We start from the raw sequence: 14,809 nt of genomic DNA, 5'->3' as shown, positions 1-14,809 counted from the left end.
GGTTGCATTGGCAAGGGTCCTGCAGAGCACTGATGCGATTGCTGTGAGGTTGGGGCGAGCGGCCTCAATCATTGCCCATGCCTCTGAGCATTCCATCAAGCCCATCCTTGGCAAGTACCAAAGGATGTTGGAGCCGACGAGCGACCGTGGGGACTCAGAGGTGATGGTGCATGCCATGGCTGACGTGGCAGCAGCTATCACGCAAGGCCTTTGTGATGTGATGCAGTCACTGGTTGGTGGCATCAACTCTCAGTCTGCTACATTGCAGACTCAGTCTGCTCACATGCAGATTCAGATTGATGCCTCGCAAGCGCTGACTGCTGCCATCCTCTCTGGATTCCCCACAGTCCAGCAGGGAACTCACGGTGCCGAAGCAGGCCAGCAATCTATGCTCCAACCAAATGCTCCGGATGCTGAGGCTCTGCCCCGGGGGAATTGCAGACGGAAATGGAAGGCGCTGTCCTCTCTCGCGACGACAGCATTCCGGCTTCCACCACTGCCACTCCACCTTTGCACTTGTCGTGGTCTGCACCCCACCCATCCTAGACTGCTGCCATCCATGCTGAGGTGGTGCAGGCCACAGCCGGGCCTTCCAGGCCCAGAGCTGGGCCAGGGCATCCTGCGAGGCCATCTGCAGTCTCTGCCTCACTGACACAGCAGCCTTCAGGCAGCCTTGCTGCAGGCACAGCGGCCCCATTAAGGAGGCACTAGGCATGGGAGGGGGAAAAGGGAAGAAGTGGGAAATATGTGAGTGTCACAACAAGGACTTTGCCGACCATGACCAGATGTCCACATGTAGTAAATATAATTGTGTTATGTATGTAACTATGTAATACTTGCCATCAGAGGGTGTAACTATTGGAGTCCTAATGGTCACCTGCACACACATGCAGGGCCAGTATAAAAGGTTGGCTGCCATGTTGTTTAAGCACTCTGGAGTTGCAATAAAGAAGACTTAGGTCACACTAAGTTTAGCTCACAGTACTCAGCCTCGTGGAGTTCTTCTATACACAACAATTGGCGACGAGTAACAGAATATGAACCTTCACACAACCATGGCTGCCATTGGAATATTAGAGAGATCCGTAGAGGGTGATGATTGGGAAGCCTTCATCAAGCGTCTTGACCAGTACTTTGTGGCCAACGAGATGGAAGGAGACACTAACGTGGCCAAGTGCAGGGCGGTTCTCCTCACCGTCTGTGGGCCTAAAATATATGGCCTCATCTGCTTGCACCGACAAAACCAACGGAGAAGGAATATACAGAGTTGTGCACGCTGGTTCGGGACCACCTCAAGCCGAAGGAGAGTATCGTCATGGCCAGGTATCATTTTTAAACACACCATCGCTCCGGGGGCCTGGGCATGGTGGATTGTGTCGCCGACCTGAGATGCTTCGCGGGACCATGTGATTTTGGAGCTGCGTTAGGGCAAATGTTGCAGGACTTTTTCGTGCTGGGCATCAGCCACGAGGTCATTCTTTGAAAGCTGCTGGCTGCCGAAACCCTAAACGTGAGCAGGGCCATCGTGGTCGCCCAGGCATGGATGGCCACAGACGATAACACCAAACAGATATCTTCTCAACATCGAAGCTCACCGGCAAGTACTCTGCATAAAATGACGTTGCTAGCAGGCCAAACTGCATATGGCAGGACCTATACGTCGGCGGCTGCAAGACCTGTGATGACTCAGAATCTGCCATCGGGGGTGAATGTGAATCCATTAGCACCCTGCTGGTGCTGAGGGTTAATCATCAGGCCCATCAATGTCGATTCAAGCACTACGTGTGCAAAGGCTGCGCAATGATGGGGCGCCTCCAGCGAATGTGCAAACGTGCTGCGACATATCACGTGGCAGAGGATGATCGATCCGGTGCAGATCACGCAGCACAGGCAACTCAACCCGAGGAAGCAGTGTATGGGGTACATACCTTCACCACCAAGAGCCCTCCTATAATGCTGAAAGTCAAATTAAATGGAGTTCCAGTATCCATAGAGTTGGACACGGGTGCGAGTCAGTCAATAATGAGCCAGAAGGCTTTCAGAAACTTTGGGGCACTAAAGCACAAAGGCCCAAACTGAGCCCGATTAATGCAAAGCTGAGTACCTACACCAAAGAGCTCATACCAGTCATTGGAAGTGCGGCAGTGAAGGTATCGTATGATGGAGCTATGCATGACCTATCATTGTGGATTGTTCCAGGCAATGGCCCAACGCTGTTCGGCAGAAGCTGGCTAGAAAAGATTAGATGGAATTGGAACAACATCAAAGAATTATCTTCAGTGGATGACGACTCGTGTGCTCAAGTGCTGAGCAAGTTTCCCTTGTTATTCGAACCAGGCATCGGAAACTTCACAGGCGCCAAGGAATAGATCCATCTTGGCTCCGATGCACAGCCCATCCATCACAGGCTCGGGCGGTTACTTACATGATGAGGGAGAAAGTCGAGATTGAACTGGACAGACTCCAACGCGAAGGAATCATATCGCCAATCGAGTTCAACGAGTGGGCCAGTCCAATAGTTCCGGTGTTGAAAAGCGATGGCACGGTCAGAATCTGCAGAAATTACAAGGTAATGATTAACCGAGTCTCACTACAGGACCAGTACCCGCTGCCCAAGGCGGATGACCTGTTCGCAATGTTAGTGGAGGGGAAGTCATTCACCAAATTGAACCTAACCTCCGCCTACATGACACAGGAGCTGGCTGAATCTTCGAAAAGACTGACGCGCATCAACACACACAAAGGGATGTTTATATACCAGAGGTGCCCTTTCAGGATTCGCTTGGCTGCAGCCATTTTCCAGAGAAACATGGAGAGTTTGCTGAAATCTGTTCCGCGCATCGCTGTGTTTCAAGACGACTTCCTGATCACAGGTTGTGACACCATCGAACATCTACACAACCTGAAAAAGGTTCTGAGTCAGAGTGGGACTCAGGCTGAAACACTCCAAGTGTGTTTTCCTGGAGCCAGAGGTCGAATTTTAGGGTAGAAAGATTGCAGCAGATGGAATCAGGCCCACTGACTCAAATACAGAAGCCATCAAGAATGCACCCAGACCACAGAATGTGACGGAGCTGTGTTCGTTCCTGGGACTCCTCAACTATTTCGGTAACTTTCTACCCAGGTTTGACACGTTGTTAGAACCTTTGCACATGTTGCTACGTAAGGGTGATGACTGGGTTAGAAACATAGAAAATAGGGGCAGGAGTAGGCCATTCGGCCCTTCGAGCCTGCACCGCCATTCAATGAGTTCATGTCTGAACATGCAACTTCAGTACCCCATTCCTGCTTTCTCGCCATACCCCTTGATCCCCTTAATAGTAAGGACTACATCTAACTCCTTTTTGAATATATTTAGTGAATTGGCCTTAACAACTTTCTGTGGTAGAGAATTCCACAGGTTCACCACTCTCTGGGTGAAGAAGTTTCTCCTCATCTCAGTCCTAAATGGCTTACCCCTGATCCTTAGACTGTGACCCCTGGTTCTGGACTTCCCCAACATTGGGAACATTCTTCCTGCATCTAACCTGTCTAAACCCATCAGAGTTTTAAACGATTCTATGAGATCCCCTCTCATTCTTCTGAACTCCAGTGAATGCAAGCCCAGTTGATCCAATCTTTCTCGATATGTCATTCCCGCCATCCCGGGAATCATTCTGCTGAACCTTCGCTGCACTCCCTCAATAGCAACAATGTCCTTCCTCAAGTTAGGAGACCAAAACTGTACACAATACTCCAGGTGTGGCCTCACCAAGGCCCTGTACAACTGTAGTAACACCTCCCTGCCCCTGTACTCAAATCCCCTCGCTATGAAGGCCAACATGCCATTTACTTTCTTAACTGCCTGCTGTACCTGCATGCCAACCTTCAATGACTGATGTACCATGACACCCAGGTCTCGTTGCACCTCCCCTTTTCCTAATCTGTCACCATTCAGATAATAGTCTATCTCTCTGTTTTTACCACCAAAGTGGATAACCTCACACTTATCCACATTATACTTCATCTGCCATGCATTTGCCCACTCACCTAACCTATCCAAGTCACTCTGCAGCCTCATAGCATCCTCCTCGCAGCTCACACTGCCACCCAACTTAGTGTCATCCGCAAATTTGGAGATACTACATTTAATCCCCTCGTCTAAATCATTAATGTACAATGTAAACAGCTGGGGCCCCAGCACAGAACCTTGCGGTACCCCACTAGTCACTGCCTGCCATTCTGAAAAGTACCCATTTACTCCTACTCTTTGCTTCCTGTCTGACAACCAGTTCTCAATCAACGTCAGCACACTACCCCCAATCCCATGTGCTTTAACTTTGCACATTAATCTTATCGAAAGCCTTCTGAAAGTCCAAATATACCACATCAACTGGTTCTCCCTTGTCCACTCTACTGGAAACATCCTCAAAAAATTCCAGAAGATTTGTCAAGCATGATTTCCCTTTCACAAATCCATGCTGACTTGGACCTATCATATCACCTCTTTCCAAATGCGCTGCTATGACATCCTTAATAATTGATTCCATCATTGTACCCATTACCGATGTCAGGCTCACCGGTCTATAATTACGTTTTCTCTCTCCCTCCTTTTTTAAAAAGTGGGGTTACATTGGCTACTCTCCACTCCATAGGAACTGATCCAGAGTCTATGGAATGTTGGAAAATGACTGTCAATGCATCAGCTATTTCCAAGGCCACCTCCTTAAGTACTCTGGGATGCAGTCCATCAGGCCCTGGGGATTTATCGGCCTTCAATCCCATCAATTTCCCCAACACAATTTCCTGACTAATAAGGATTTCCCTCAGTTCCTCCTTCTTACTCGACCCTCTGACCCCTTTTATATCCGGAAGGTTGCTTGTGTCCTCTTTAGTGAATACCGAACCAAAGTACTTATTCAATTGGTCTGCCATTTCTTTGTTCCCGTTATGACTTCCCTGATTCTGACTGCAGGGGACCTACGTTTGTCTTTACTAATCTTTTTCTCTTTACATATCTATAGAAGCTTTTGCAGTCCGTCTTAATGTTCCCTGCAAGCTTCCTCTCGTACTCTATTTTCCCTGCCCTAATCAAACACTTTGTCCTCCTCTACTGAGTTCTAAGTTTCTCCCAGTTCCCGGGTTCGCTGCTATTTCTGGCCAATTTGTATGCCACTTCCTTGGCTTTAATACTATCCCTGACTTCCCTTGATAGCCACGGTTGAGCCACCTTCCCTTTTTTATTTTTACACCAGACAGGGATGTACAATTGTTGTAGTTCATCCATGCGGTCTCTAAATGTCTGCCATTGCCCATCCACTGTCAACCCCTTAAGTATCATTCGCCAATCTATCCTAGCCAATTCACGCCTCATACCTTCAAAGCTACCCTTCTTTAAGTTCTGGACCATGGTCTCTGAATTAACTGTTTCATTCTCCATCCTAATGTAGAATTCCACCATATTATGGTCACTCTTCCCCAAGGGGCCTCGCACAACGAGATTGCTAATTAATCCTCTCTCATTACACAACACCCAGTCTAAGATGGCCTCCCCCCTAGTTGGTTCCTCGACATATTGGTCGAGAAAACCATCCCTTATGCACTCCAGGAAATCCTCCTCCACCGTATTGCTTCCAATTTGGTTAGCCCAATCTATATGCATATTAAAGTCACCCATGATAACTGTTGCACCTTTATTGCATGCACCCATAATTTCCTGTTTGATGCCCTCCCCAACATCACTACTACTGTTTGGAGGCCTGTACACAACTCCCACTAATGTTTTTTTCCCTTTGGTGTTCTGCAGCTCTACCCATATAGATTCCACATCATCCAAGCTAATGTCCTTCCTAACTATTGCATTACTCTCCTCTTTAACCAGCAATGCTACCCCACCTCCTTTTCCTTTTATTCTATCCTTCCTGAATGTTGAATACCCTTGGATGTTGAGTTCCCAGCCCTGATCATCCTGAAGCCACGTCATTGTAATCCCAATCACATCATATCTGTTAACTATTTGCACAGTTAATTCATCCACCTTATTACGGATACTCCTTGCATTAAGACACAAAGCCTTCAGGCTTGTTTTTTTAACACCCTTTGTCCTTTTAGAATTTTGATGTAGTGTGGCCCTTTTTGTTTCTTGCCTTTGTTTACTCAGCCTTCCACTATTGCTTTTTACCTTTCTAACATCTGTTTCTGACTCCATATTACTTCGCCCTGTCTCGCTGCATAGTTTTCCCATCCCCTTGCCATATTAGTTTAAACACTCCCGAACTGCATTAGCAAATGTTACCCCGAGGACATCAGTTTCAGTCCTGCCCAAGTGAAAACCGTCCCTTTTATACATGTCCCACTTCCCCCAGAACTGGTTCCAATATCCCAGGAATTTGAATCCCTCCCTCTTGCACCACTGCTCAAGCCATGTATTTATTCTAACTCTCCTGCTCCCTCTACTCTGATTAGCATGTGTGGCAAATCTCAAGACACAGCCTTTGAGAAGGCCAGGAACCTGCCATGTTCAAATAAGTTACTTTTATACTATGACTCATGTAAACGTTTAATGCTAGCTTGTGACGCCTCATCGTACGGGGTTGGCTGTGTGTTACAGCAAGCCAATGTATCGGGCAACCTCCAACCGGTCGCATAAGCATCTAGAAGTCTAAGGCTGAGAGAGCCTTTCATATGGTCGAGAAAGAGGCGTTAGCATGTGTATATGGGGTTAAGAAAATGCACCAATACCTATTTGGACTTCGGCTTGAGTTTGAAACTGACCATAAGCCGCTCATTTCGCTGTTTTCAGAGAGCAAAGGTTTAAACACCAATGCTTCGTCCCGCATCCAAAGATGGGCACGAACATTATCCGCTTATGACTATGTTATCCGCCACGGACCAAGCACTGAAAACTGTGCCGATGTGCTCAGCCGGCTACCATTACTCACCACTGGGGTTGAAATGGCGCAGCCCGCAGACTTGCTACTGGTCATGGATGCTTTTGAGAGCGAGGGGTCACCCGTCACAGCTCGCCAGATCAGGGCCTGGACCAACCAGGATCCTGTGCTATCATTAGGAAAGAGTTGGGTCCTAAATGGGAACTGATCGGCCATTCCTGGTGAAATGCAAGATGAAATTAAGCCGTTTCACTGACACAAAAGTGAAATGTCCATCCAGTCGGATTGTCTCTTATGGGGTAATCGCTTGGTTTTGCCAAAAAAAGGCAGGGAAATGTTTATACCCGACCTACACAGTAGCCACCCAGGCATTGTCATGATCAAGGCAATTGCCAGGTCGCATGTTTAGTGGCCCGGCATTGACTCACACTTGGAGTCATGCATGCATCAGTGCAACACTTGCTCACAACTGAGCAATGCACCAAGAGAGGCTCTACTGAGTCTGTGGTCATGGCCCTCCAAACCGTGGTCCAGGTTTGGAGGGCCATGATTTTGCCGGCCACTTTCTAGGAAAGATATTTTTAGTAGTTGTGGACGCTTACTCCAAATGGATTGAATGCGTAATCATGTCATCCAGCACATCCACAGGCACCATTGAAAGCCTCCGGGCCATGTTTGCCACCCGTGACTTGCCCGACATCAGCGACAATGGACCGTGTTTCACCAGCTCGGAATTCAACAAGTTTATGACCCGCAATGGCATCAAGCATGTCAAGTCTGCTCCATTTAAGCCCGTGTCTAACTGTCAAGCAGAGCGGGCAGTTCAAACAATCAAGCAGAGCATGAAATATATGACGGACGGCTCCCTGCAAACCTGCTTGTCTCACATTCTGCTCAGTTACCGGACGCGATCCCACTCGCTCACTGGGGTTCCCCCGGCAGAATTGTTAATGAAGAGAGCCTTCAAAACCAGGCTCTCCCTAGTCCACCCGGATCGTAATGATCACGTGGAAACCCGGCGACACCGGCAGAACCTATACCACGATCGCGCAGCTGTTTCACGTGACATTGATGTCAACGACCCTGTGTTTGTCCTGAATTACGGTCATGGTCCCAAGTGGGTTGCTGGCACTGTTTTGGCCAAGGAAGGGAATAGGGTGTTTATAATCAAACTGTTAAATGGCCAAACGTGCAGAAAGCATTTAGATCAGACCAAATTGCGATTTACTGACAACCAGGAACGACTTGAAGAGGACATCACCATCGACGATCCACCAACACACACCCAACCAGCAATCGACCTCACTGTCAATCACGAGGATGAACCCACCGTTCCTGACAGTCTGGTCAGACCAGCAGCAGTGCAGTGCAGCAATGGTCCGGCCAACTCACACACGCCAGGGTTTGAACTTAGACAATCAACCAAAGAATGAAGGGCTCCGGATCGCCTCAACTTGTACATAACTTGTACCGAAGACTTTGGCGGGGAGTGATGTTATTTATGTAATTATGTAATACTTGCCATCGAAGGGCGCGACTGTTGGAGTCCTAATGGTCACCTGCACACACATGCAAGGCCAGTAGAAAAGGTTGGCTGCCATGTTGTTTAGGCACTGTGGAGTTGAATTAAAGAAGACTAAGGTCACACTAAGTTTAGCTCACAGTATTCAGCCTCGTGGAGTTCTTCTATACACAACAAATTGTACATATTTTGTTGCTGATGTTTGACGGCAGTTATTTGTGGAGCAATCTTCCCATAATATGGTTTCTGAGAGCATTTCAGATGGGAGGGGTGTTTGTATATATAATCATGAAGTTACTTGTGTGTTATGCTGTTTCAAGGGGCTTTTGTTACATTCTTTTTTAGTTGCTGGCGAAGGGCCGTTAGTTTGCTGCCTGAGGTCACGCTCTTGTTAGAGATAATAAAATGATAAAATGTTGTTGATGGTTGCATTGCTGTCATGTGTATTAATTGAGAATTTCACAGAGCTGCCCCATCAGCCTAGTACACAGCAATGTGCCTGAGGCCCAGTAGCCATGTGGTCATTGATTCTTCGGAATCGATGCAGGATGAGGCGCTGATGTGCGACCCTTGCAGCTGCAGCATTGGCACGGTGCCTCCTCCATGGCTACTGATCCTCCTCCTCATCTGCCTCACCATGCTGTGCATCGTCATGCTCCTCTTCCTCCTCCTGAGGTGCAGCTGCAATCCCAAGTGGCAATGCCTGGGTCCTCATGATGGCCACTTATATCCCTGTTTTCCGAAGAAAAGGAATAAATACCAACACATCGGCCTGCATCCAGAGATGGACGCTCACGTTGTCCGCATTCAACTATGCCATCCGCCACAGGCTAGGCACAGAAAACTGCGGCGATGCTCTCAGTAGGCTGCCATTGCCCATCACGGGGGTGGAAATGGCGCAGCCCGCAGATCTAGCCATGGTTATGGAAGCATTTGAGAGTGAGCAATCACCCGTCACTGCCCGGCAGATCAAAAGCTGGACAAGCCAGGACCCCTTATTATCTCTAGTCAAAAGCATGTGCTTCATAGGAGCTGGTCCAGTGTCCCAGTGGAAATGCAGGAAGAAATAAAGCCGTTCCAACGGCGCAAAGATTAAATGTCTACACAGGCAGACGGCCTTCTGTGGGGCAATCGCATAGTGGTCGCCAAGAAGGGCAGAGACACCTTCATCAATGACCTTCACAGTACCCACCCAGGCATCGTAATGATGGCCTGGTATCGATGCAGACTTAGAGTCCTGCGTTCACAGATGTAATACATACTCACAGTTAAGCAATGTACCCAGGGAGGCGCCGCTAAGTTTATGGTCTTGGCCCTCCAAACCGTGGTCTCGGGTACACATCGACTATGCAGGCCCATTCCTGGGTAAAATGTTCCTTGTGGTTGTAGACGTGTACTCCAAGTAGATTGAATGTAAGATAATATTGGCTAGCACATCCGCTGCCACTACTGAAAGCCTGCGGGCCATGTTTGCCTCTCACGGCTTACCCGATGTCCTGGTGAATGACAACGGGCCATGTTTTACCAGTGCTGAGTTCAAAGAATTCATGACCCGTAATGGGAGCAAACATGTCACATCTGCCCCGTTTAAACCAGCGTCCAATGGTCAGGCAGAGAGAGCAGTGCAAACCATCAAGCAAGGCTTGAAGAGGGTAACTGAAGGCTTACTGCAGACTCGCCTATCCTGAGTCCTGCTTAGCTACTGCACGAGACCCCACTCACTCACTGGGATCCCACCTGCTGAACTGCTCATGAAATGAGCACTTAAGACAAGGCTCTCGTTAGTTCTCCCTGATCTACATGAACAGGTAGAGAGCAGGCGGCTTCAACAAAGTGCATACCATGATAACGCAAATGTGTCATGCGAGATTGAAATCAATTATCCTGTATTTGTATTAACTTATGGACAAAGTCCCAAGTGGCTTCCCGGCACTGTCATGGCCAAAGAGGGGAAGCAGGTGTTTCGGGTCAAACTTTCAAATGCACTCATTCACCGGAAACACTTGGACCAAATCAAACTCAGATTCACGGACTATCCTGAGCAACCCACCTTGGACCCTACCTTTTTTGATCCCCCAACATACACACCAGTGGCAACCGGCACCACGGTTGACCACAAAGCAGAACCCATCATCCACAGCAGCCCTGCAGGGCCCAACACACCAGGCAGCCCAGCAAGGCCAGCTGCACAGCAGCCCAGTGAGGGCCCAACAAATGATTCAACAACACCAGCTTTCACACCGAGACGATCAGCCAGGGCAAGAAGGGCCCCAGACCGACACACATTGTAAATAGTTACACTATTGACTTTGGGAGTGGAGGGGGGCGGGGGGAGTGTTGTTATATATGTGGACTTGTAACAGCCACCAGAGGGCTCATCCCCTGGAGTCCCAAGGGATCCCATAATCCCTTGGGATCACAGGTATTTAAGTCGGCTTCACAGGTTGGAGAGGCACTCTGGAGACCTGCAATAAAAGATTAAGAGCACACTTTACTTTGAGCTCACAGTGTTCAGTCTGACTCTTTCTCCATACACAACAAAAACAAAGGCTGTGATGGAACTTGCAGAGTCCACCCAACATCGACTTCACTCCGCATATCCCGAAACTTCAGTCAAGTTCTCACCTCAGGGTTAATTCCCCAATCCCTTGGTCTCAGTAGCAAATCCATGCTTAACAGGAGCACATATAGGAGACTGGACCACAATAAGGTACCCAGGATTTTCCAACGCATGCCCCTGCACCTCACTGGGAGAATGGGATTGCCAAATGAACCCTCTTGTCCATGTGTAATCGTGGAATTATCCTTGAGTCTTTTCCCGTTCCACCGGCGTAACTTCGGCGGAGATCTGGTGGAAACAGTGCCCATGTTCATTATTGGGGTTCCCAGCAGAGTTGTGCTGGCAGAGCAGGAGAAGCCTCAAGGAAATTCCCGGTGAATGTCTTTAGTGCAGACATCTCAGAGCAGAGCTTTAATGCTCCTCTCAGACAGACACAGCCCTGCACATAACCCCAGACAGGCACAATCCTGAATGCCTCACCAGACACATAAGTACACTAGAGTTGAATACGGAGGCAATTTTAGATTGAATAACATGCTCAAGGATCCACAGGACAGCAATTGTCCAATCGGACATCAGAGAGTGTCAAAGATGTCTGAGGTTAATGCAGTTATGATGTACTGTCACTAGGTGTCACTAGCATATTAAATGCACAATGTCACATCACTCCATCAAGGACAGGGCTCATCACGATACCAAGGACCCCCAGGTGCAGGTCACATCACTGCAATAAGGACCATCAGAGGTTGTCTTATGAAGAAAGGTTGAGCAGGTTGGGTCATAATCATTGAAGTTTAGAAGAATGAGAGGCGATCTTATTGAAAAGTATAAAATTATGAGGGAGCTTGACAGGGTAGATGCAGAGAGGATGTTTCCCCTCGTGGGTGAATCCTGAACTAGGGAGCATTGTTTCAGAATAAGGGGCCGCCCATTTAAAACAGAAATGAGGAAGAATTTTTTCTCTCAGAGGGTCGTGAATCTTTGGAATTCTCAACCCAGAGGCTGTGGAGGCTGGGTCATTGAATATATTTAAGGTGGAGATAGACAGATGTTTAAATGATAAGGGAGTGAAGGGTTATGGGGAGCGGGCAGGGAAGTGGAGTTGAGGCCAAGATCAGATCAGCCATGACCTTATTGAATGGCGGAGCAGGCTCGAGGGGCCAAATGGCCGACTCCTGCTCCTATTTCTTATGTTCTTTTGTCTTAATAAGGACCCCCAGGGGCAGGTCACATCACTTCAGCGAGGTTTTCTCTGCTTGATTCCTTGAGCCCAACATAAACTGTGAACAGGCTGAATCAGAATCTAACATACACTGGGAGCTCAATTTATACTCTCAGGATAACGGAGAAGGGCTCCACCTCATGAACTGTCCCTTAACCCAAGAAGTCTTGCCAGGACCAGAACATCCTGCCAGCAAAGTCGGTGCCAACCACTCTGAGGAACAAACTGCATTGCACAAGGTGTAACCAGAACGTTGTTCCCTAAACTATAATTTCAGCTTGGTCAATACCACACTCTCTTGATCTGACATCTTCCTCCCAGTGAGAGTCATACACACCAGTTAATGAACAGGGCAGTTGTTTCAAAAAACAATTCACCTTTCACAGTGAAAGCAAACGCAAAGTGATAGGTCATGGCTATTGCAGCCTCATTACGATTCCTCCCCTCAACAAATCCTTCCCACAGCAAAACAAAGGGAGAGGATCATTTAATTGAACAAACACTTTCCAGCATTTTCTGCATCTTATGTTATTTTCTTCCTTCCAATTTTCTACATTTCATCTTCCCTCCTCTGCTGGAAATGCCGAGTCTCGGTGGGATACCGTATCATGGGTAACAGCCGCCCCACCCCAGGTAGCCCTTCTTCACAGTGTAGGTTATTCAACTTCGGCGACATCAAAACCAGGCCCGGCATTCACAAACCGGCACTCACCAGCAGGAATCACCGGACAGGGATCGGCAGCTGGAACCCGGGATGCCTTTCCTTTCTATAGTCCACAGTCAGGGAGGCCGACTGCATCACTCCCTAACACCATTCCCACCGATACCGGCAAAGACATGGAACCAAAGCAGGACCTTCTTGGTTGGTATAGCGCAGTGCCATCAGCTTGCTGCTATTCCCACGGAGCACCCCATCTCTCAACGCCCTTTGCAAACCCACCAAGTGTGTGAAAAAATACACAGCCCTTCATTATAAAACACTAAATAAGGCAGAGCTCTTCCTATCTAACCACTGGGCCTCATCAGAATTAAACTAAACAGAAAGAGAGGAAATCCCAGCAGTTGCTCTCAATGAAATGCCCATTTTACACTCGCAGTAAATCACAGTCACACAAAGACGGTCTAGTGAACATGGAAGAACAGGGCGACTCCCGATAACATCAAATAACAGAACGATGCTGAACGCTCAGCCCTGCTAAGGAGCTATTAATATTCCTGGCTCTGCCGCCTTTAAGGTTGCATAATCAGTTTTTGTCTTTCTATTTGCTCTGCATCGTCTCGGGCCCTGGGAGGGTAGGCGAGCAGTGTGGTGTGCAAGCAAATACTCACTTGTTGTGTTTCCCGACATCTGAATAATGCATTTGCTGTCTCGGCCGATCTCTCTGGAGTTGAAAGGCCGGACTCTCACCGCCACCTTCACCGAGGCACTGGCCATCTTGCTTCCGTGAGGCTCTCAACAGAGAGGCTGGGCTGGGCTCTCGTGGTCTTGGTCAGGCTAAGAGAGAGGGAGAGAAAGGCAAAAGAGTAAATGCAAAGCTTTTTAATCCTGATTGTATCTCTACGTAACCTAAACCTCTCCACATTTCTATCTCTCTTTCTCGTTTAAGATACTCCTTAAAACCTTACCTCATCTGTCCTAATATCTTCTTATGTGGCTTGGTGTCAAATTTTGTTTGATGTCACTCCTGTGAAGTGCCTTGGGATGTTTTACAATGTTAAGGGCCCTATATGAGTGTCAGGTGTGGCTCAGTGGGCAGCACTCTCGCCTCTGAGAAGGTTGTGGGTTCAAGTCCCACTCCAGAGACTTTAGCACATATCTAGGCTGATGCTCAAGTGTAGTACTGAGGGAGTGCTGCACTGTCGAAGATGCCATCTGTTGGATGAGACATTAAACCGAGGTCTCGTCTGCTCCCTCAGGTGGAGGTAAAAGATCCCATGGCACTATTTTGAAGAAGAGCAGGGAGTTATCCCCAGTGTTCTGGCTAATATTTATCCTCATTCAACATTACTGAAACAGACTATCTGCTCATTATCACATTGCTGTTTGAGGGAACTTGCTGTGCGCAAAATCGCTGATGCGTTTCCTACATTACAATAGTGACTACACTTCAAAAGTGCTTAATTGACTGTAAAAGTGTTACTATAGACCCCTAAATAGTAAGAAGGAGATAGAGGAGCAAATTTGCAGGCAAATTTCAGAGAACTGTAACAATAATAGGGGACTTCAATTACCCTAATATAGTCTGGGAGAAAAACAAATTAAAGGGCAAGGCGGGGGGGGGGGGTGAAGGATTCCTAAAATGTGTACAGGAGAAATTTCTTAGCAGCATGTTTCTGGGCCAATGAGGAAGGAAGCAGTGCTGGACTTTGTTCTGGGGAATGAAGCAGGGCAAGTGGAGTGTGTTTCAGTGGGAGAACATCTGGGCAATAGTGATCACAATATAATTAGGTTTAAAGTAGTTACAGAAAGGGACAAAGAAAAATAAAAGGTGAAAGTGTCCAACTGGAAGAGAGCCAATTTCAGTGACTTGAGAAGGGATCTCGCACAGATGGACTGGAAACGAAGATTGGCCAAGAACACAGTAGATGAGCATGGGCAGACCTTCAAGGTACCGATAGTTTGGGTACAATCCAAG

At 47.9% G+C, this 14,809-nt stretch overlaps 1 protein-coding gene across 2 annotated transcripts in view; it reads right to left on the bottom strand.

Moving 5' to 3' along the window:
- Positions 1–13,608, bottom strand: part of kif1aa (kinesin family member 1Aa) — a 511,950-nt gene extending 498,342 nt beyond the window's left edge. For both annotated transcript variants that reach the window (XM_070882200.1, XM_070882201.1), the window contains exon 1: positions 13,503–13,608. In XM_070882200.1, the coding sequence (XP_070738301.1) occupies positions 13,503–13,608 (106 nt within the window). The remainder of the gene's footprint in view (positions 1–13,502) is intronic.
- Positions 13,609–14,809: the final 1,201 nt, after the last annotated feature.

The sequence above is a fragment of the Pristiophorus japonicus genome, chromosome 6 (genome assembly GCF_044704955.1).
Source record: "Pristiophorus japonicus isolate sPriJap1 chromosome 6, sPriJap1.hap1, whole genome shotgun sequence".
NCBI classification, from domain to species: domain Eukaryota; kingdom Metazoa; phylum Chordata; class Chondrichthyes; family Pristiophoridae; genus Pristiophorus; species Pristiophorus japonicus.
The sequence above is the reverse complement of the archived record's forward strand: the minus strand, read 5'-3'. Positions and strand labels throughout refer to the sequence as shown.